The following is a 20772-nucleotide window of genomic DNA, read 5'->3' on the forward strand; positions in this document are numbered from 1 at the left end:
GAGGCAGCTATCTTGTTAAAGGAGTCAATATTCATTCTCTCCAAAAGCGGTCTAATGATAGCGCTCTCCCATTCATAAATATTTTATGCACAGGTACACAAAAACAACCTGCAAATCCTATCTGCTGAAATCCAGAGAAATCGAGTTGTACCTATAATGTAAAAGGAATGTATGTTATGCTCTACAGTGTGAAACAGGGTGCATTATCAAACGTATCCTTACAGGGTATGGTCAGGCCTCTCTGCGAGCTTCAAAGCCTCATGCATCCCTGCAGCTGACAGCTTCCTGTTGATATTTCTGTACCTGCATTGTAACAGATTGCGATATGTGGTCCTCAGGTCTCTGTTAAAAAAGGCATAAATGAAAGGGTTTATCAGAGAGTTCGCATATCCCAGCCATAAAAATGTTCTCTCCATCCACAATGGAATACAGCTGCATTCTGTCCCACAGATAAAAGGTCTGGCTGTGGATAATATAAAAAAAGGTAGCCAGCATACAGTGAAAGCCCCAACAATAATCCCGAGAGTGGTTGCAGCTTTTTGTTCCCTTTTAAAAATAGAAATGTTTTTTCTATCATTTCTCAGAAGTCTTGATAGATTGCCACATTCTTCAGATTCTTTGTACATTTTCACAACACCGTTCGCAGTGATCATCCCCTCGCTTTCCTCTGATCGCGGAAACCCCGCAAATTTATGTTTAGCTGCGCTCCTTTTAGCGGCTTTGAATATTCTATAATACATAAATAGCATCACCGACATGGGAATGTAAAAGGCAACAGCTGTGGAATAAATAGTGTAGCCAAAATCTTGACTAATTAAACAGACTTTGTCATCGTTGACATTCTGCGCCCAACCAAACAGAGGAGGCAATGTGATCGATGCAGATAGGAGCCAAACGCACAGGATCATTTTGGCCATGCATTTCCCATTCTGTCTTACGGGATAGGTCAGAGGTCGAGTAATTCCCAGATATCTGAAAACAAACAGAAAATGGAATTTAAGTAGAAATCTAATGGGTCTTATATATAAACATGTCCAAAGAAAACAGTCAGCTGCCCATAGCAACCAATTCAACATTTTATTTTTAGGGTTAAATTCCTTTTTTAGTTTTGAATCCTTCAATTTATTTGTTTGAGATGTGCTAGGAACAACCAGAGAATCTGATTCGTTTTAATAAACATTAAACTGTTAATCTTTAGTAAACAAAACCTATGAATTTTTCACAGAGTTTCACTTTTTCCACATTTTGTTATTCTTCCACAGCCTTCTTCTACAATGGATTAAATTCATTTTTTTCCTCAAAATTCTACAAACAATACCCCATAATAACAACGTAGACAAAGAAGTTTGTTTGAAATCTTTGCAAGTTTATTTAAAAAAAAAAAATAACATGTACATAAGTATTCACAGCCTTTGCTCAATGCTTTGTTGAAGCACCTTTGGCAGCAATTACATCCTCAAGTCTTTTTGAGTATGATACTACAAGCTTAGCACACCTATTTTTTGGGCAGTTTCTCCCATTCTTCTTTGCAGAACCTCTCAAGCTCCATCAGGTTGAATGGAAAGCATCAGTGCACAGCCATTTTCAGATCTCTCCAAAGATGTTCAATCAGGTTCAAGTCTGGGCTCTGGCTGGGCCACTCAAAGACTTTCACAGAGTTGTCCCGTAGACACGCCTTTGTTTTCTTGGTTGTGTGCTTAGGCCCTGTTGGATGATGAAGCTTTGCCCCAGTCTGAGGGCCAGAGCTTTTCATCAAGGATGTCTCTGTACATTGCTGTATTCATCTTTCCCTCGATCCTGACTAGTCTCCCAGTTCCTGTCGCTGAAAAACATCCCCACAGCATGATGCTGTCACCACCATGCTTCACTGAAGGGATGGTATTGGCCAGGTGATGAGCGGTGCCTGGTTTCCTCCAGACATGACGCTTGCATTCAGGCCAAAGAGTTCAATCTTTATTTCATCAGACCAGAGAATTTTGTTTCTCATGGTCTGAGAGTTCTTCAGGTTGCTTTTGGCAAACTCCAGGCGGGCTGTCATGTGCCTTTTACTGAGAAGTGGCTTCTGTCCGACCACTCTACCATACAGGCCTGAGGATGCACCTGAGCTCAATTTTGAGTGTCCTGGCAAAGGCTGTGAATGCTAATGTACATGTGATGTTTTTTGTTTTTTATTTTTAATAAATTTGCAAAGATTTCAAACAAATGTCTTTCCGTTGTCATTATGGGATATTGTTTGTAGAATTTTTAAGAAAATAATAAAATTAATCCTATTTGGAATAAGGCTGTAACATAACAAAGTGAAAAAAGTGAAGCGCTGTGAATACTTTCCGGATGCATTGTATACGACCAAATGTACAATCATTAGAGTAATATTACCATACTTTTTGCTTTTGTTAAGTACAGTGTATAGTATTTGCAGCATTTTTTAGCTATACACATGAACGTGATCAATGTGATGATATAAGTAGTTTTATCAGCCTGCTTTATTCATTTTGTTTCTGTGTATACTGTACAGGGATGTGCGGTGAGGTTAGTGGCTGGTGAGGCACTGGCTAATATCAGAGCCAGATACATACAGGTTACATATACACAAGTTACTTATTCGATTCTCATTAGCTACCAATAGTCCTGATTTTATTAAAACAAGTCCTTATGTTGGTTAAATTAGTAAACTATGAGAACTAATGAAAGCACCATATATAAGCTATATAATAAAAGAATAGAACCTGAACCATTCTCTGATTATATAGATTATATATAGCACCTTCATTAGTTCTCGTAGATTACTAATTTAACCAGCATAAGGACTTGTATTAGCATATGTAAACGGCGTTCAAACCACACATGTGAGGTATCGCCGTGAACGTTAGAGCAAGAGCAATAATTCTAGCACTAGACCTCTGTAACTCTAAACAGGTAACTTGTAAACACATTTTTAAAGCGTCGCCTATGGAGATTTTTACTGAAGTTTGGCGCCATTCCACAAGTGTGTGCAATTTTAAAGCGTGACAGGTATCTATTTACTCAGCGTAACATCATCTTTCACATTATACAAACAAATTGGGCTAACTTTAGTGTTTTTTTTATTTTATTCATGAAACATTTTTTTCCCCAAAAACAAAAAAACATGTTTGAAAAATTGCTGCGCAAATATCGTGTGACATAAAAAGTTGCAACGACCACCATTTTATTCCCTAGGGTGTCTGCTAAAAAATATATATAATGTTTGGGGTTCTGAGTAATTTTCTAGGAAAAAAAATTATGATTTTTACATGTAGTAGACAGAAGTGTTAGAATTGGCCTGGGTGGCAAGTGGTTAATTACCATAAGTAAGTAATATACACATAATTATTATTTATGGTCGGAGCCCTCCGTCCTGATAGATATGAAACACATAAACACGTCACAAGACTAACAACATAAATAGACCTGAAGTGTGCCCTGGCCTGCTGTATGGTAAACCCAGATCTGCTGGGCGGTATGCCAGAGAAGGGCGCATACCTTAAGAAAGTAATGGATATTTCTGTAGAGAAATTGTTTGAAGAGAAGTGCCTTGAGAAGGGGAATGGGTGGGTGGGTACCGTGCACTGGAACTGACACAGACCATTGTGGATGGTCTGGCTATATACCCTCCGGGCTCCTCCCATAATTTCAGGCCGGTAAACCGGCCTTCCTATTTATGGTCGGAGCCCTCCGTCCTGATAGATATGAAACACATAAACACGTCACAAGACTAACAACATAAATAGACCTGAAGTGTGCCCTGGCCTGCTGTATGGTAAACCCAGATCTGCTGGGCGGTATGCCAGAGAAGGGCGCAAAAAGACTTGGTTTAGGGAGGTAATGTTTTATTTAAGTTTATGGTCTTCTTACAGAGCGAGCTTGCAAAAGGCTCGTGACATTTCTACTTGTGGATTGGGAATATAGCGAGCGAAGCAGGTGGATTTCCACCTTCCCATTTTCCTGATCACGTGGTCCGGGACTCCGTTTCGTGAGGCTGCTGATGCTGCTCCAATACGGAAAGAATGTCCAGAATAACGGTTGGGGTCAAGGCCTAAGTTGCGCAGAAGGATCCTGACGTGAGTAGTGAACTGGTTGGTACTAAGCGGGCTGATCGGGAACGGCAGCAATGGGCTGTCCTGCGAGGGATCAAGTAAATGGGCTAATAGACTATCTAGGATGGCTACGGGGTACCAGGCGTTGTGCGTTCTGAAGAGCTTGATGTCAACCCCTGGACCGGACTGTTGTGTTTTGGATACCTCAAGGTGTATCGTGAAGTGGCTGTTGTGACGCGTGAGGTGGCGTCTGCGTAAGGCCCTATGACTGGTGCTGCTGACTGTGAATTTGCTGGGTCGTAGAAAGCCATAAAATGCCAGGTAGATGGCAGCTTGGATGACCAAGCTGGGCAAAAACCGAAAGGTGAGCGTGAGAGTATGGTGGACATGTCTCGAAACATGGCACTGGTGACTGGTAAGCGTTTACCGCTAACTTGGGGTTTCTGCTTGTGGATGCCTCGGAGGATGGCCTTGACCGCATGGGTAGCGAACAAAGATGGTTTGTTAGGATCTAGAAAAGAGGTGAAATGCTGGATGCCAGCTAGGTAGAGTCTAATAGTGTTGTAGGATAACTTCAGCTGAGTGTGGCAGTATGAAATGAAGGCCAGGATATGATGGAGATCTCCTGGTATAGCCCCGGGGTTAGCCTCTAGAAACCTGTGATAGCTTTTCCAGGCAGCATGGTAGCCTTTCAGGGTATTGTGAGATAGTGACTGGTTAATCAGACTAGTGGCGTCATGAAGATGTCGCTTCAATCCAGGGTTAGCTGTGACCAATGTGGGATAGCAGACATGGTCGGGTCGGCTCCAGGTTCCTGCGAAAAGAAGGTTGTGTAGTTAAAGCGAGATAGCGCGTCGGCCGAAGTGTTGCATTTACCGGGGATATGAACGCAGAGGACATTAAATTGGTGCTGTAGTGAGAGTTGCACCAGCCTGCGTAGGAAGGACATGATGGCCAAGGACTTGGAGCGACCTTTGTTTATAATAGAGGCTGTGGCTAGATTATCTGTGGAAAATGTCACTGTTTGTCCTACCCAGTTGTTGCCCCAGACGTGGGCTGCTGCAACAATGGGGTAAATCTCGAACATCGAGGAGGATTGACTGAACCCGGGGATCGAGAGTATTTCTGGCGGCCATGGTGCTGCGAACCAGTGGTGGCCAAAAATAGCTGCAAAACCTGTGGAGGCTGCGGCGTCCGTGATTATTTGGGGTGAAGGATAGATATGAAACACATAAACACGTCACAAGACTAACAACATAAATAGACCTGAAGTGTGCCCTGGCCTGCTGTATGGTAAACCCAGATCTGCTGGGCGGTATGCCAGAGAAGGGCGCATACCTTAAGAAAGTAATGGATATTTCTGTAGAGAAATTGTTTGAAGAGAAGTGCCTTGAGAAGGGGAATGGGTGGGTGGGTACCGCGCACTGGAACTGACACAGACCATTGTGGATGGTCTGGCTATATACCCTCCGGGCTCCTCCCATAATTTCAGGCCGGTAAACCGGCCTTCCTATTTATGGTCGGAGCCCTCCGTCCTGATAGATATGAAACACATAAACACGTCACAAGACTAACAACATAAATAGACCTGAAGTGCGCCCTGGCCTGCTGTATGGTAAACCCAGATCTGCTGGGCGGTATGCCAGAGAAGGGCGCATACCTTAAGAAAGTAATGGATATTTCTGTAGAGAAATTGTTTGAAGAGAAGTGCCTTGAGAAGGGGAATGGGTGGGTGGGTACCGCGCACTGGAACTGACACAGACCATTGTGGATGGTCTGGCTATATACCCTCCGGGCTCCTCCCATAATTTCAGGCCGGTAACCCGGCCTTCATATTTATGGTCGGAGCCCTCCGTCCTGATAGATATGAAACACATAAACACGTCACAAGACTAACAACATAAATAGACCTGAAGTGTGCCCTGGCCTGCTGTATGGTAAACCCAGATCTGCTGGGCGGTATGCCAGAGAAGGGCGCATACCTTAAGAAAGTAATGGATATTTCTGTAGAGAAATTGTTTGAAGAGAAGTGCCTTGAGAAGGGGAATGGGTGGGTGGGTACCGCGCACTGGAACTGACACAGACCATTGTGGATGGTCTGGCTATATACCCTCCGGGCTCCTCCCATAATTTCAGGCCGGTAAACCGGCCTTCCTATATATTGTTTTTAAGGTAATTTACTATATTTTCAAAAACTGTACTGGCTTAACGGACAAATTACTGAAGTATGAAGTTATAACTTCAAACCAGTAATTTCACAGTAAATAGATAAATAATAAATTATTATGTTATAACATATAGCATAATAATATATTATTTAGCTTGGACCAATGATGCTTTACCATTATTGGTCCACGGCTCCAAGCTGTCCATTGAGCTCAGTGCCTCTGACAAGAAGTGAGGAAAGGCACTGTGAGCTCAACCTCTCAGTCTGCTGCAAACAGAGTGTGCCAGCTTGTATTTAAACTGGCCGTGCTGTATGTAGCTTCTGACAGGTTGCGCAATGAGCCCCGTATCGCCGGAACCATATTTGCTAGGAGCCTCACATTTTGACCAGCGGTGGGGTAGGTCTTTGGCTATCTACCCACCAAATATGGTCCCTGAGCTACGACCCTCGAAGCTCAATAGTTTTGAGCTCTGCCTCCCCTGCCTCCCCTGACTGCATTATACTGATACTGTATATGGGGCAGCCATATTTGTTCATTACATAAGCAGACTTTGCTTCCTGCTATGATTTTCTACTTCTTATATTGCAAGATTATAGGTCAGCTGACTCTCTAAAACCACTTGTAGGTAATTGATACATCATCTAAAAAGTTAATCTATTCTGATTTGTGTGTAATCTACAAATCACAAAATGTTATCATTTATCAAAATACAGTAACAATATTATGGTAAGAGAAAGTATTTAAAAAGTTAAAGTCCCAAATTACTTTAGAGCCTACATACAGCGCAACATTTTCTATAGGGTAGAGCAAGGGTCAGAAATCTTTTCCACATTAAGTGTAATTTTTACGGGCATTAGACAACCAGCGCACCAGAGAACAATAGCACACCATAGTCATAGTGGGGTTGATTTACTAAAACTGGAGAGTGCAAAATCTGGTACAGCTGTGCATGGTAGCCAATCAGCTTCTAACTTCAGCTTGTTCAATTAAGCTTTGACAATAAAAAAAAAACGTGGAAGCCGATTGGTTTCTATGCAGAGCTGCACCAAATTTTGCACTCTCCGGTTTTAGTAAATCAATCCTATTGTGTGTTTTCAGTTTTTGCACTCATCGTTGTACTTCTAATGATAAGTTAAACTCATTAGTTATTATTACATTAAAGAAGAACTTCACCTATGCCCATGAAAATTTTTCTTTTGTGTGTCACCGTATACCTAGCTCTCATAGAGGTGGCAGACTCCCCAGAGCAAAATAAATCTTAGCAGACCTAAGACAGGGAGGGCAAATATGTAGAGACAAAGGTAATGTATGTCTTTCAAAATAGATGGAAATGTTTTAGCGACAGTCATCAACAAGGTTTGTGGGAAGCTCTGTGCTACTCCTGGAAGTCCTGCAATCCTGACCAATGTAGACTATGCAGTAATCTGGACTTGTTCAATGTGCATCTCTCAGGAGAAAATGTTTCTTACCTGATCCTCTGCTTCCCTGGCAGATGGCACTCCTCCACACTTTGGCAGTGGACTGGCCCTCGGTGTCATAACAGCCAAAGTAAGGCTTTGGACCTTGCTTTGACTGCTCACATTGGGGAGAAGAAGCTGCAGTGAGGAGCAGAAGATCAAGTAAGTATAACTTTTTTTTTGTTCTCTTGAGCCACGTACACACGATCAGATTTTCTGATGGGTAATGTGTGATGACAGGCTGTTGGCGGAAAATCCGACCGTGTGTATGCTCCATCGAACAATTGTTGTCGGATTTTCCGCGGACAAATGTTGGATAGCAGGTTTTAAAATTTTCCGCGGACAAATGTCTGTTGTCAGATTTTCCGAGTGTGCGTAGACAAGTCTGTCAGACAAAAGTCCAAAGTAGTAACAGGCATGCTCGGAAGCAAGGATGAGCCAGAAGCGGTCGGTCCTGTAAACTAGCATTCGTAATGGAGAATTAACATCCGTGACGTGGCAAATTATGAAATCTTGAAATGCAGAGCACAATTCTCTTCTTCTTTAATGGGATAATAATGAAGCTGCTTTGCTGGTGATGCTGATGGAGTTATTGCAAACAAATTTTCACAGGCTTTTTTTTCTAGTGATATCAAGAATAATATTATATTATGCTTTTTTTGGGGGGGGCAAGTTACCACAACACCATTATCCCAAGATCAAAGATACAACTATGTTGCTCATTGTCAATTTTACATTGTATTTTTTTAAAATGTAACTGCCTACTCCCAAACTGTCATTTGAAGTAAAACACATAGCCAAGTATTATGCTACACAATTTTTTTATTGTGCATTAAAAAATGAAAACAAATAAAATTAGACATGCTATCTGCCAATAGAACTTAACCAAAAAGTGCATTCTATGCATCCAAAAATATAGAAAATATACCAAATCAAATCATTATTCAACCAAAAAAATAATGTCAAAGCAGTAACTCCAAGCCCAATAATAAATAACACGTTATCTCCTCCAATTCCACAACATGTCTGGTTGCTGAATGGCCATTTAGAAACTAACTGAAAAGCACGAAATGAAAAGTGCGAAATGAAAAGCGCGAATCAACACTCACCAAACTTCTACTAACACGAAATTAGCAGAAGGAACCCAAAGGGTGGGGCTAAAGAGCTGAAAAACAACATAGTACGTCACTACGTTCGTATTTGTTGGCCGACAATTCCTTGCCGTTTGTATGCAAGACAAGTTTAGGCCAACGCCCTTCGGACAAAAGTTTTGTTGGCCAACAATCGGATCGTGTGCACGAGGCTTTAGACCAGGGGTCTCCAAACTTTCTAAACAAAAGGCCAGTTTTCTGGACTGTGGCCATCGGGATTACAAAATCTCCCAGCATCAGGGGGAGTAAACAATCTCCCATCTTTGGGAGGAACTGTGCTCCATCATTGGTGTAATTGAGCTGCATTATTGGTGTCATTGGGAGGAATTATGCCCCATCATTGGTGTCATTGGGAGAAATTGTGCCCTCAATTGGTGTCAGTGAATAAAAAAGCACTCCAAGGGCCGGGTAACAGCAAGCAAAGGGCCGCATCCAGGCCCCCGAGCCACAGTTTGGTTACCACTGCCTTATACCAAAAAAACAAAATTAAACCTAGCAGTGCAGGCACAGCCCTACTGCAAGGGATAATTTTTTAGATGCTTGGTATTGGGCTTTTAAACCACAGCCTTATCTTGGTAATAAAGTGGAACCTCACGCTCTCAATCAACATTCACTAGTTTGAATCCATTATGCTGCTAGCATTAGTAAATAGATTGGAAAGTATGTCACATTTACTTTTTTAATCTTTTTTTTTATTTCTTCAGTTACTTCCTGGTTTCCAGGCTTAGGCAAATGATGTCATTCATCCCAGGAGTCTTTAGGAGGAGAGGAGGGGAGGAGAGATTTTCTCAGCTAAGCACAACCTCCTGCCTGCATAACTGAGTTAAGAGCAGATGGAATCCAGGAGGTAAATGCTACATTAATTATCTGCCCTTACTCAGGATGGCCACGGCCAGAAAAGATGGGGAGTGTTTGAAGCGATTTCTCAGGAAAAAAAGCATGGAGACATTGATGGATGAGTTTACTTTGACTATTAAAAAATGCATTAAATAGCATTTTTGGTTTGCGGTGCTCAGATGCAGTGTAGTTCTGCTTTAAGGAAAGGTGACACCATCTGTGCATTTCTATTCAAGTACATCTCCAGACAAATAGCTAACTATAATTAAAATATGTACATGTTTACAATTTCGCCTACCAAAGGATTTGTAATTTTACTCATTTATTTTTGTGATACACACACTCTCCTAGTCAGGAAGATCGCTCAGCTACTACCTGATTAAAGTACTTATACATGGCTGCATTTTCAATCAATCGATTTCACCATCCACACTTATTTTGTCAATAAGATCTGAATGAGTGAGGGGGGTAGTGAGAGGGAATCATGGGAAAAGGGATACATATTTCTCCTAGAGACAGGCTTTAAGATAGCTGTTCAAATAAAAGTAAGAACATTTTTAGACAAGGTGGTTTGGCTCAACTAGTCATAACTTACTAGGAAAAAGACCAGATATGTCTGTCTGTCCCTGCATGCCACTGTTTATTCATCTTGTTCATTTGTTGCAAATTGTGTCCAGCAAAGTTTACTAGCCTTTGATTTAATGTTGTTTATGTTATCCAGCAATAAGACCTATGACCTTGTAGATTTCCAAATATTTTAAAAAGACTGTAAGCTCTTTTTCTAAACCTTACCAATAATGGCTTCTAAAATGTTATCAAATCTTTATTTAAGTCATAGTGATCTCTCTCTACTGATTATATGGTTTAAATGCATAAGGTCGATGAAAAAATGTAAACCTTTTGGGCAATAGGATATTGAAAAGAGGATGATTTAAGGCGTGTATTCTAATAAATCACGTGCTTCAAACAGTTCAGCTACAGTATTACGATTATTGTTATTTTATAGAATTTATATAGTGCCAACAGTTTATGCAGCGCTTTACAATATAAAAAGGTAGACAGTATAGTTACAATACAATAAATTACAAAAGGGTTAATAGAGCCCTGCTCGTAAGAGTTTACAATCTAATAGAGTGGGGCAAGTGGTACAAAAGGTTATAACTGTGGGGGATGCGTTGATGGAAGTGATAGAAGATTAGTTGGCTCCCCGAATAGATGAATTTTCAGGGATCATCTAAAGGCCACCATAGTAGGAGATGGCCGGACAGATTGAGGTAGAGAGTTCCAAAGGATGGGAGAGGCTCTGGAAAAGTTCTGGAGATGAGCATGGGAGGAGGAGACAAGAGAGCTTGACTGCAGGAGGACTTGAGAGGAGCAGAGAGGACAGTTTGGGTGATATTTGGAGACAAGATTAGGTGATGTAGCTCAGGAAAGAGTTGTGAATGGCTTTGTCTGTTGTTGTTAGTATTTTGAATCTAATTTGCTGGGCAATCGAAAGCCATTGTAGGGACTGGCGGAGAGGGGTGGCAGACACTAAGCGGTTGGTAAAGAAGATGAGTCTGGCAGCAGCATTCGTGATAGACTGAAGAGGGGATAGCTTATGGAGAGGTAGGCCTATGAGAAGGGAGTTGCAATAGTCGAGAGAGTGAATGAGTAGCTTGGTGGTTTTATTAGTTAAAAAGGAGCGAATTTTAGAGATGTTACGAAGGTAAAGTCTACAAGCTTTTGACAATGATTGGATTTGCAGCTGAAAGGACAGGTCAGAGTCTAGGATTACACCTAGTACCCTGGCATGAGGGGAGAGATTATGGTTGCATTACTGATCTTGATGGAAAAGTCATTAAGGGGGGCAAGGGCAAGGGGGATTATTATCAGCTAAGTTTTAGAGAGATTTAGTTTAAGGAAGTGGTGTGACATCCATGCTGATATTTCAGTTAGTAAGTTAGTAATGCGAGAGGAGACTGAAGGAGTGAGGTGAGGAGTAGAGAGAGAGATTTGGGTGTCATTGGTGTAGAGATGGTATTGGAAGCTGTGGGAGGTTATCAAGTGTTCAAGGGCAGAGATGTGGATAGAGAAGAGAAGGGATCCAAGAACAGAGCCTTGGGGGACCCCTACAGAAAGAGGAAATGGAGTGGAGGAGGCATAGTTGTAGATAACACTGAAGTAGCGATGTGATATCTGGAGGAGAACCAGGATAGAGGAGAATCTTGGAGGCCAAAAGGAATGGAGTTTATTGGGAAGGAACATGTGGTCAACAGTATCAAAGGCCGCAGAGAGGTCTAGTAGTAAGAGTATGGAGTAGTGGCCATGGTTTTAGCAGTTAGTAAATCATTAGTAACTTTTAGTAGGTCAGTTTCTGTGGAGTGCTGCGAGCAAAAGCCAGACTGTAAGGTGTGAAGATGGTTGTTTTCGGTGAGGTAGGAGCTAAGACAGTTGTACACTAAGCGTTCTAAAAGTTTAGAGGTGAATGGGAGCAATGAGATGGGTCTTAAGTTGTTCAGGTTGGTGGGGTCCAGTGAGGCCTTTTTAAGTATGGGAATGATCTGTGCATGCTTTAGAGGGGAGGTAAAGGTGCCAGTAGAGAGGGAGAGTTTGAAGATGGGAGTGAAGGAGCATAGGATAGAATAAGAGGGTGCGAGGGAACAGGATCCAGGGAACAATTTTTAGGTGGGAATCTGAAAAAAGTTTTGCAACCTCTTCAATAGTAGCCAGTTCAAAAGAGGAACGTGTTGACTGTGCTGTAGGTGGGTATGTTAAGTGGGGAAGATATCTATACAGTGGAGGTGTCCTCACGTATTGCACCAATCTTGTCTTTGAAGTGATTGGCAATCTCTTGGGCAGTGAGAGAGTTAGTGGGTAGAGGGGGCGGGGGACAAAGCAGAGAGTTAAAGGTAGAGAACAGCCGAAAAGGACTGGATGACAAGGTATTAGAAAAAGAGACAAAGTAGATTTGTTTGTCAGCATGGAGACAGGAATTGTATTTTAGGAGGGCAGATTTACATGGTATAGTCCTGCAAGGATTTGGATTTACGCCACAGTCGTTCAAGAGCACGGCAATGTCTCTTGAGGTTTCTGGTGTTGTCAGTTTGCTAGGGTTGTAACGGTCAGGGCTTGATTCTGTGTGTAGTTAGAGGAGAAAGTGCATCCAGTGAGGATGAGAGTTTTAGACAGAGGTGAGCAGGTCAGGACAGGACAGGTGAGAGATCTTGTCATAGAGGTGGTCAGTGGCAAAATAGAGAAGAGAAGGCTTAAAGCGGCAAAGGTTTCTACAAGTAATCTTTTTGCTGCTTGGAGGGATAGGTGATTGGAGATGAGGATACTGTGTAACTGATGAGGTTGTGATCAGAGGGAGGAAAGGGGGTGTATGTGAGGTTGCCAGGAGTGCAGAGATGGGAGAATACAAGGTTGAGGATATTACAATTGGAGCGGGTGAAGTGTGTGTCCATTGTTTTAGGTCAAAAGATGAGGTAAAGTTGAGAAGTTAAGCTGTAGCCGGGCTGTTACCATTAACAGGAATGTTAAAGTCACTAAGAATGATATTTCAGAGGAGAGAAAGTAGGGTAGCCAGGCAGAGAAATCATCAAAAAAAACATGATACTGGCCCAGGAGGCTGGTAAATCACTGCAAACCGTTTAAGCTTGTTATGCCCCTAAAGATAAGATAGAAGCTTGTATGAACAATGATGGTAGGTGGAAAAATCATTCTGTATAGTTGGTATTTTTCAAGTTGTTTTTTCCAGATGAGGTTCATTTTTAGATAACTGGTATAGCTGGTATGCAATGAACATGAGAACTTCCTGCATGTGCATTTTGTGAATCACCACTTTACCCATATGTTGTATGAAATAGTCTTTTCTTACAAACACTGCCTTCTGTCTATGATTAGTCTGCGGCCATGGTGAATTTAGATCAGTGGTTCTCAATTCCTGTCCTCAGGACCCACTAACAGGCCAGATTTGCAGGATAACGGAAATACATCACAGGTGATATAATTTGCTGCTCAGTGATTGGAGTATTCTAGTCTGCATCTCCCCAAGGTAATACCTAAAATCTGGCCTGTTGGTGGGTCCTGAGGACAGGAGTTGAGAACCACTGATTTAGATGAATCCTGATATCTAGAGGTGTAATATAGATTTTACACCCTGGGCACAGAGATGTAAGAACCCAAGTCCACACATATTAAAAAAAAAGGAAAACAGGACTACACCCCATTTTGGAAACACAGCACCCATTTTCATATTGCTTTATCCCCCTTGTATGCTAGATTTCCTAGGAGAATAGTATGCTCAGTACTGATATAGTAATAATAGAATTCACTTGTCAGCCTCATGGATACAGATTTTTTTTCTCCCAAATGATATTTCATCCCCCTGTACCCAATACAACTGCTCCTGCTGCACTGCTTTAACAGCCATGTTAATATTCTTATTTATATTAAAATATATATTTTTATATTACTATAAAAGTGTGGGTATTCTTTTGTGAGTTACTATAGTTTACTTTAAAGAGACACTGGGGTTGATTTGATAAAGGTAAGTAGATCGTGCACTTGTAAGTGCAGTTGCAAACATTTTCCCTAGAGTTTAGTAAAGCTCTGCTGATTTCAATCATCCAATCATGTGCAATCATGTTCAAGGAAAATTAGAGTAACTGCACTTTGCAAAATGCACAGTCTATTTGCCTTTAGTAAATCCACCCTACTGTCATCTTACTCATTCAGGCAAAAGTGACAGTGTCTTTGTAAAGGCCCCCTCATAACCCATAATACTCACCTTACCCAACCCTTCATCGTCACTTCTGCCTCCATCACATTTGGCAACAATCTTCGGCACATCAATGTATGGGATACTATATGACCTCCTCCCACACCCAGGTCATTGCTTTTTTTCCCAGATTACATTCTGTGAATGAAAGGGCAGATGAATGACAGAGTCCCTCCCCCAATTCATAGAATGTGTTACATTCTGTGAAAACCAATGTCCTTTAACAGGGCCACTAATAGAAATCATGGAGCACCGTACAGCTTACCTGACGGGGCCCCTCGACCCCTAGGCTGCGTGTTTTTACTGCCCCCCCCAACACAGGTGTAAACTAGCGTCTTATGATCATCATAATCACAGCACAGCAGGTGCTCTATAGCTCTGTCACAGTGTGTCATATGGCTGTGCTGTGCTACAGTCTGATCTGTAACACACAATACAGCCATAAGTTTTTTTTTGTCCATGAACACCCATAAGTTAATAAAGTCAGCACCCAACAGCCATGTGACACACTGTGACAGAGCAATAGAGCACCTGCTGTGCTGAGATCACCATAATGATGATTAAAAATACACAGAGGGAGATCTGGGGACTGTACCTTCCTTCCAGAGTAGTCAGTGTCACTGTCTGCAGTGTATGCTGCTGCTTGCCTGAGGCTGTGCATCAAGCTGGATTTTACATGCTGCTCCCCTTCAGCCGTCTGCCTGCTTCACATCAGTCTGTCCCTTCCTCGGTTCATGGCACTTACTGAGGGAGTGGTGTACAAAGGAATCACTTCACCAGGGAAGGTATAATAAGCAGTGGGTGGTCAGAACTTTAAGTGCAGTGCAATATGCGGTGCAGGCTTATCTGCTAATGCCCCAAAACTGGAAAAAAGTCCCTCCTCTGTTGACCTGATGGGGCCCAGAAACATGCAATTACATCCGGGTAAGCAAGTAGGAGCGGGGGTGTGGTTTAGCAAAATTCTTTGATTCATCTAGGCAGAAATGAACTATAAAGCTGCCTGGGCCCCCTTGTTGACATGATTGGGCTTGGCCCAGGACAACTGGACTGGTTGTACTGCCTATCAGCAGCCCTGTCCTTCAATGTTAGATCCACAGCCATTAAAGCAGAACTAAAGGCAAAATATATATTTTTTTCTTCATTTTGGATAGAGTAAGGAAGGGTTACAAGTCCATCTGTGTCCCATTGAGAAGATTTCCCCTTCAAATCCTATTTCAAAGTCAAAACAAGAAGTGTAAGGAAATCCCTCCAAAGTGAGGGAATGAGGGAATCTTGGTTGTCACTAGAACTAGTGTCCCCAATGGAAGATTCCCCTCCATTCCCGTTTTGGTAACAACCCAAAATTAGGGATTTTCTTTTACTTTCACGCTCATCAGGAAAAATAGATAGAGGGGCACAGAAAACTATAAAACCTGACAGGTGTTCTAATCCCTCTTGACTCTATCCAAAATGTAAAAAAAAAAGTTTTGCCTTTAGTTATACTTCAACCTTCACAGCGCCAGAAGCTCAGCACTGTGAAGAGGATAAGGCATCACTGGAGGGAAAATTTGTTTAGAAACCATCAGCCTGCAGGATGTACTTCATTACATGTAAGTTATGTGACTGCAGCTGTAGGAGAAAAAATAAATGTAACAAAACTTAAAAAACAACGCTCTCATCAAGCGGCTTGCACCCAAGGAACAACAATGGAAGCCCCCCCCCCCTTTCTGGTGATAGCTAATATGCCCAGTCACTCATCAGGTGTGGTCCCTCTAAACACCTGAGGGTGAGAAACAGTGGAATGTCTAGGAATCTTGGAGATTGTTGGAAAAAGAATGAAAAGGCCATGCCCCTTAAAGTACGTAAAGAGGGACTCTGATACAGACATCCCGACCTGCAAAAACTAATTTCAGGGAGGTGGCAAACTCATTTCAAGGAGGTGGGTGTGGCTTAAACTGTGCTACATATTGAGCGTGGCTTAAAGAGGAAGTAAACCTTGATGGGTTTACTTCCTCTTTGTTTCCCTGCAAAGGTAAAGCATAATGGGCTACTATGCATCGCATAGTAGCCCATTATGTGTCACTTACCTGACACAGGAGCCTGCAATGTCACCGCTGTCCCCTCTACTATGGAGCGTTCATCTTCTTTCCGGGTATCGTGGCTCCAGCACTGTGATTGGCTGGAGCCGTGATGACGTCACTCCCGCGCATGCAAGCCACCACTAATGGCATATCGCCTTTAGCAGCGGCATGCGCCGTAGACAGCGGTGCCTGTCTTTTTGCAAATATCTCCTAAACCGTAGGTTTAGGAGATATTTCTTGGACCTACAGGTAAGCCTTAATCTAGGCTTACCTGTAGGTAAAAGTGGTCTGTAAGGGTTTACAACCACTTTAAATGGGGTGTGGTTTTATAGAGTCTGAGATGACTTGCATAGTGCAGAATGTACAGTGTGGAGTTTATGGAGGTGAGTAGTATGTACAGTGCGGCGTGTATGTAGGTGGGTATATGAGGAGGGTGGAGTGTACAGCAGTGAGTAGTATGTGCAGGTTGATGTCAGTAGGGCAGTGGACGGTGTCAGTAGTTCTTTATTTTTATAATTATTTTTTTACAATTTTATTTTTTTAATTATTTTTTATAATTTATTTTTTTATTTTTTGTTTTTCACAATGATCAGGGGTGGGGGTAGTGGGCAGTGTAAGTAGAGCAGTGTGTCAGTAGTTTTTTGTTTTTATTATTTTCTCTATTATTTTTTATAATTTTGTTGTTTATTTTTTCTTTTTAAAAAAAATAAATATTTTTTTCACAGTGCTTCTGGGGAAGGGGATGATGTCAGTTTTTATTTTTACATATTGTTTTTTTTACAACATATTTTTTTAATGCTTTTTTTGGTGGAGGGGGTTGGGGCAGTGGACAGTGTTGGTAAGGCAGAGGGGTGGTTTCAATATTTTTTTATTTTATAATTTTTTTATAATTAAAATTTTTATAATTTGTGTTTACAATTTAATTTTGTAATATTTTTTGCATTTTTTTTAAATCAACCCTGTTGAGGGGGGGGGGCTTTGGTAAGATATCAGGGGTCTAAATAGAACCTTGACATCTCCCCATTGAGACAGAGAAAGAGGCTGAGGACACAGATTCCCCAGTCCCTTTCTCAGCATTGAAGATGAATGGACAGAAGACAGCAGCTCCTTTCCATTCATAAACTGAGCAGAGTAACGCACAGGTTACAAGAGCAAACTCGCTCACTGTGTCCAATCCAGGAAAGGAAGGGGCCGGTAAAGAACCGGTAAAGGATCGGTCCCTTCCTCCGCTCTCCATCCTGACAGATCCCCACAGCTGGTGGGAGAGGAGAGGAGGGAAGTCGGGCTGTGGGAGACTGGGGGGGGGAGGACAGGGAGCCGGAGAAGAAGGGGGGGTGAAGGACATGGAGGGGAGCTGGAGTATAATGGGGGAGAAGGACATAGAGGGGGGTTGTCGGGAATGATCGGTGCAGCAGGAGGGACAGCTGTGTTCACCGATCTCACTGTATAGCTCTTTAGCCTTTAACAGCTACTGGAGGGAGAGAAGGAGAAGCAGATGTCAGCTATACAGGGAGATCGGTGTTCACAGCTGTCCCTCCTGCTGCACTGGTCATCCCCGGTTGTGAACCAGGGGACCATCCAGGATCAGCCCTGCAGCCGGGATATTGGGCAGCACTTGCGGGTGTGCGTGAGCCGCCCCCGAAATGTGGGAGGCTCCAGCACCTCGCGGGAGACTTGAGATGTCTGCTGATAGAATATCACAAACAGGCATGTTCCAAGAGAAGAATGGACTTTTTCATTACAGCAATGCCTGAATGCAAATTATTTTGGTGGAGAGTACCTTTGGTTAGATGAATTTAATCGATTGCTTTTTTGTGCAAAACAATAAGGAAACTCAAAGAACAAAACAAATAATTAGTACATGCATAAGAAGAAAATGTGCCAGATACAAAAGTTAGATTGTCAAGGCTGCATTTTTATGTTGTTTTCCCAGGTGAATGAACAGGCTGATATACACAATAAGTATGTGAACATATGAACATTTGTTCATGCTCATGTAATTGACAAGCGTAACACCAGCAAATTCATCAAAGTCATGTCTGAATGAAAAGTTCATTACAATGCATATTGTCTCTTTTGTGTCTGCCTGGCAAGATGACAGGGGAGTCTAGGGAGAGGTAGAAGATATTACTGTATGCTGAATATACATGAATAGAAAGGCAATTTAGGTCGGAGCATGAAAGTCAGATTTTTATTTAAAGGAAACCATATAGGATGGCTGCATTTCTTGTAGAATGGAAATGCTAGGTTCACAAGCTAACTATAACAAAATGGGGATGATTTATTAAAGCAAAACATGTTCAACTTTGCCAGGTGAACATATGTTCATGTGCAGAGGAATTAAAAAAAAAGTAGACACTTCCTTTGGAGGGTTGGAGTTGCACAGCAAAGTGAAAAATTTACTCTTATAGTAAGTCAACTCCTGTGTATTTTAGATAAGAATTTCCAACTATTCTGTAATGAAGAAAATATTGGCATAGGAACATAAATTAAGCTCCCTATGAGACTTATGTTAGGTTAAATATGTATGGAATAAAACACTCGCACCTTGGAATGGAATATCCTTAAAGTGGCGTTCCACCCACTTTTACAACTCTTCAGCATCCCTTACTAAACTGTGCACTGTAAACAAATTGGATATTTTTAAATTTTTTTTCTCAGCACCTACTGTGTATCTGCTGTATTAATTTTTAATTTCCTCCTCCCTGGCCGTGGCCCATCGCATCATTTCCTGTTTACAATGCCTTCTGGGAAGGGGGGTCAACTTCTTCTGACGCTGCCATTGCTATGGAAACCTGACCTGAAACCTATTACACTGCTTGTGCTGCACTGAGCATGTGCGAGATCTGCAAGGATGAGATCCAGGAAGAAATACAGTCTGGCTTCAGATGCCCACACTTAAGATGGCCACGGCCTGCTGTAAGTTTATAAAATAACAAACTACTGCTATAAACTAACAAAACAGACCTTAGTTTACAGACTAACTTTACTAGAATACATTAAGCTTGTGTATTATAGGGATATTTTTTTTTAAAAAGTATAATTTCGGCCGGAACACCACTTTAAGTATATGGACCTGCTGCTGTTTAGAATATCTCCACTAGATGGGGTATGTACACAAAGATAATAATGGATAAACAGCGCTGGCCCCTCCTAATTAATTACTACAAGGTAAGTACCTGGGAATTGGGGATATACATTATTCTAAATAAGTAATAGTTAAACCAGTGAATTTTTCCTTTTTATTTTCTTGGATAACTATGTGCAAATATTTGATAAAGTGACAACAGTGTTGGATATACAAAAATTCATAAATTTGATAAATAAAGTGACAATAGTGCAATATAAAGTGCATATGGTGATAATGATGCAAATAGTCCTTTTTCTGTGCAAAAGTGCCAGTGCTCCAAATCCCAATGTTGTGATGATCCACTTCTTGGGAGTGATAGAGATTCAAAACTCACCAGATGAGTTGGACCCTTTTGCCATATAGCAAGCAGAGTCAATCTTGCCTGTAGGTCTTAATGGGAACTAACGTGTTTCGTCATACAAGTGCAACATTTTCAAAGCCAATACCTTTTTGGCTGATCTGTATACCATGGTCACATTTATAAACTGCAGGGTTTGCCTGAGTGCTGAGTGTTCAGGTAGGAGGATATTTCCACTACAGCCTGTGTCCTTATGCTGTTATGGGAGGTGGATCATCCAACAATCAAGATGTGACATCCCACCCACTGTGTTCTTTTTTAGTTACTGGGCATGGAGGAGGAGGGAGGGACTGGGCTGTCATTTAGGATCTGTATACACGCCCAGCTTTACTACCCTCACCGTGTCTTATCTGGCCTTGCCAAGAGAGACCCTGCAGGAGGGGGAGGATCTGTCCATACATGATCAAAGAGCCTTTTTACACAGTACAGAGGATTAACCCCTTAAGTTCCAGAGTGAGTATACCAAAGCATGCTATTCTGCATTTACAGACTGATTTTATTGTTGTGGCTTTAGTAACACTTTAAGCCGGCCATAAATGATTTGAATCCTGGCCAGTTCAGCAGGGACCAGCCAAAATTCTATTCATGTATAGGCAGGCTGATTCGCTGATCGATCGACTTGGGTACAACCAGCATGTCTGATTTCTAGCATGCCAGCTATAGCCACTAGCAATAATCACTGTGTTCTCCTGGAAGGGATGGCTTCCTGCGCTTCCCTGCCAGGAGAACACAATAACTCCGTGGGAGGGATTCCCTTATCAACACTGACCCATAGTTGCAGGAAAGAAAATGGC

The 20772-nt window shown here is 41.9% G+C and overlaps 1 protein-coding gene across 1 annotated transcript in view; it reads right to left on the reverse strand.

Annotated features, from left to right (window-relative positions):
• Positions 1-20772, reverse strand: part of HTR7 (5-hydroxytryptamine receptor 7) — a 329036-nt gene that overhangs the window by 88803 nt on the left and 219461 nt on the right. Inside the window, exon 2 of the mRNA XM_073596393.1 lies at positions 223-972. Within this exon, the coding sequence (XP_073452494.1) occupies positions 223-972 (750 nt within the window). The remainder of the gene's footprint in view (positions 1-222; positions 973-20772) is intronic.

The sequence above is a fragment of the Aquarana catesbeiana genome, linkage group LG08 (assembly GCF_042186555.1).
Source record: "Aquarana catesbeiana isolate 2022-GZ linkage group LG08, ASM4218655v1, whole genome shotgun sequence".
NCBI lineage: Eukaryota > Metazoa > Chordata > Amphibia > Anura > Ranidae > Aquarana > Aquarana catesbeiana.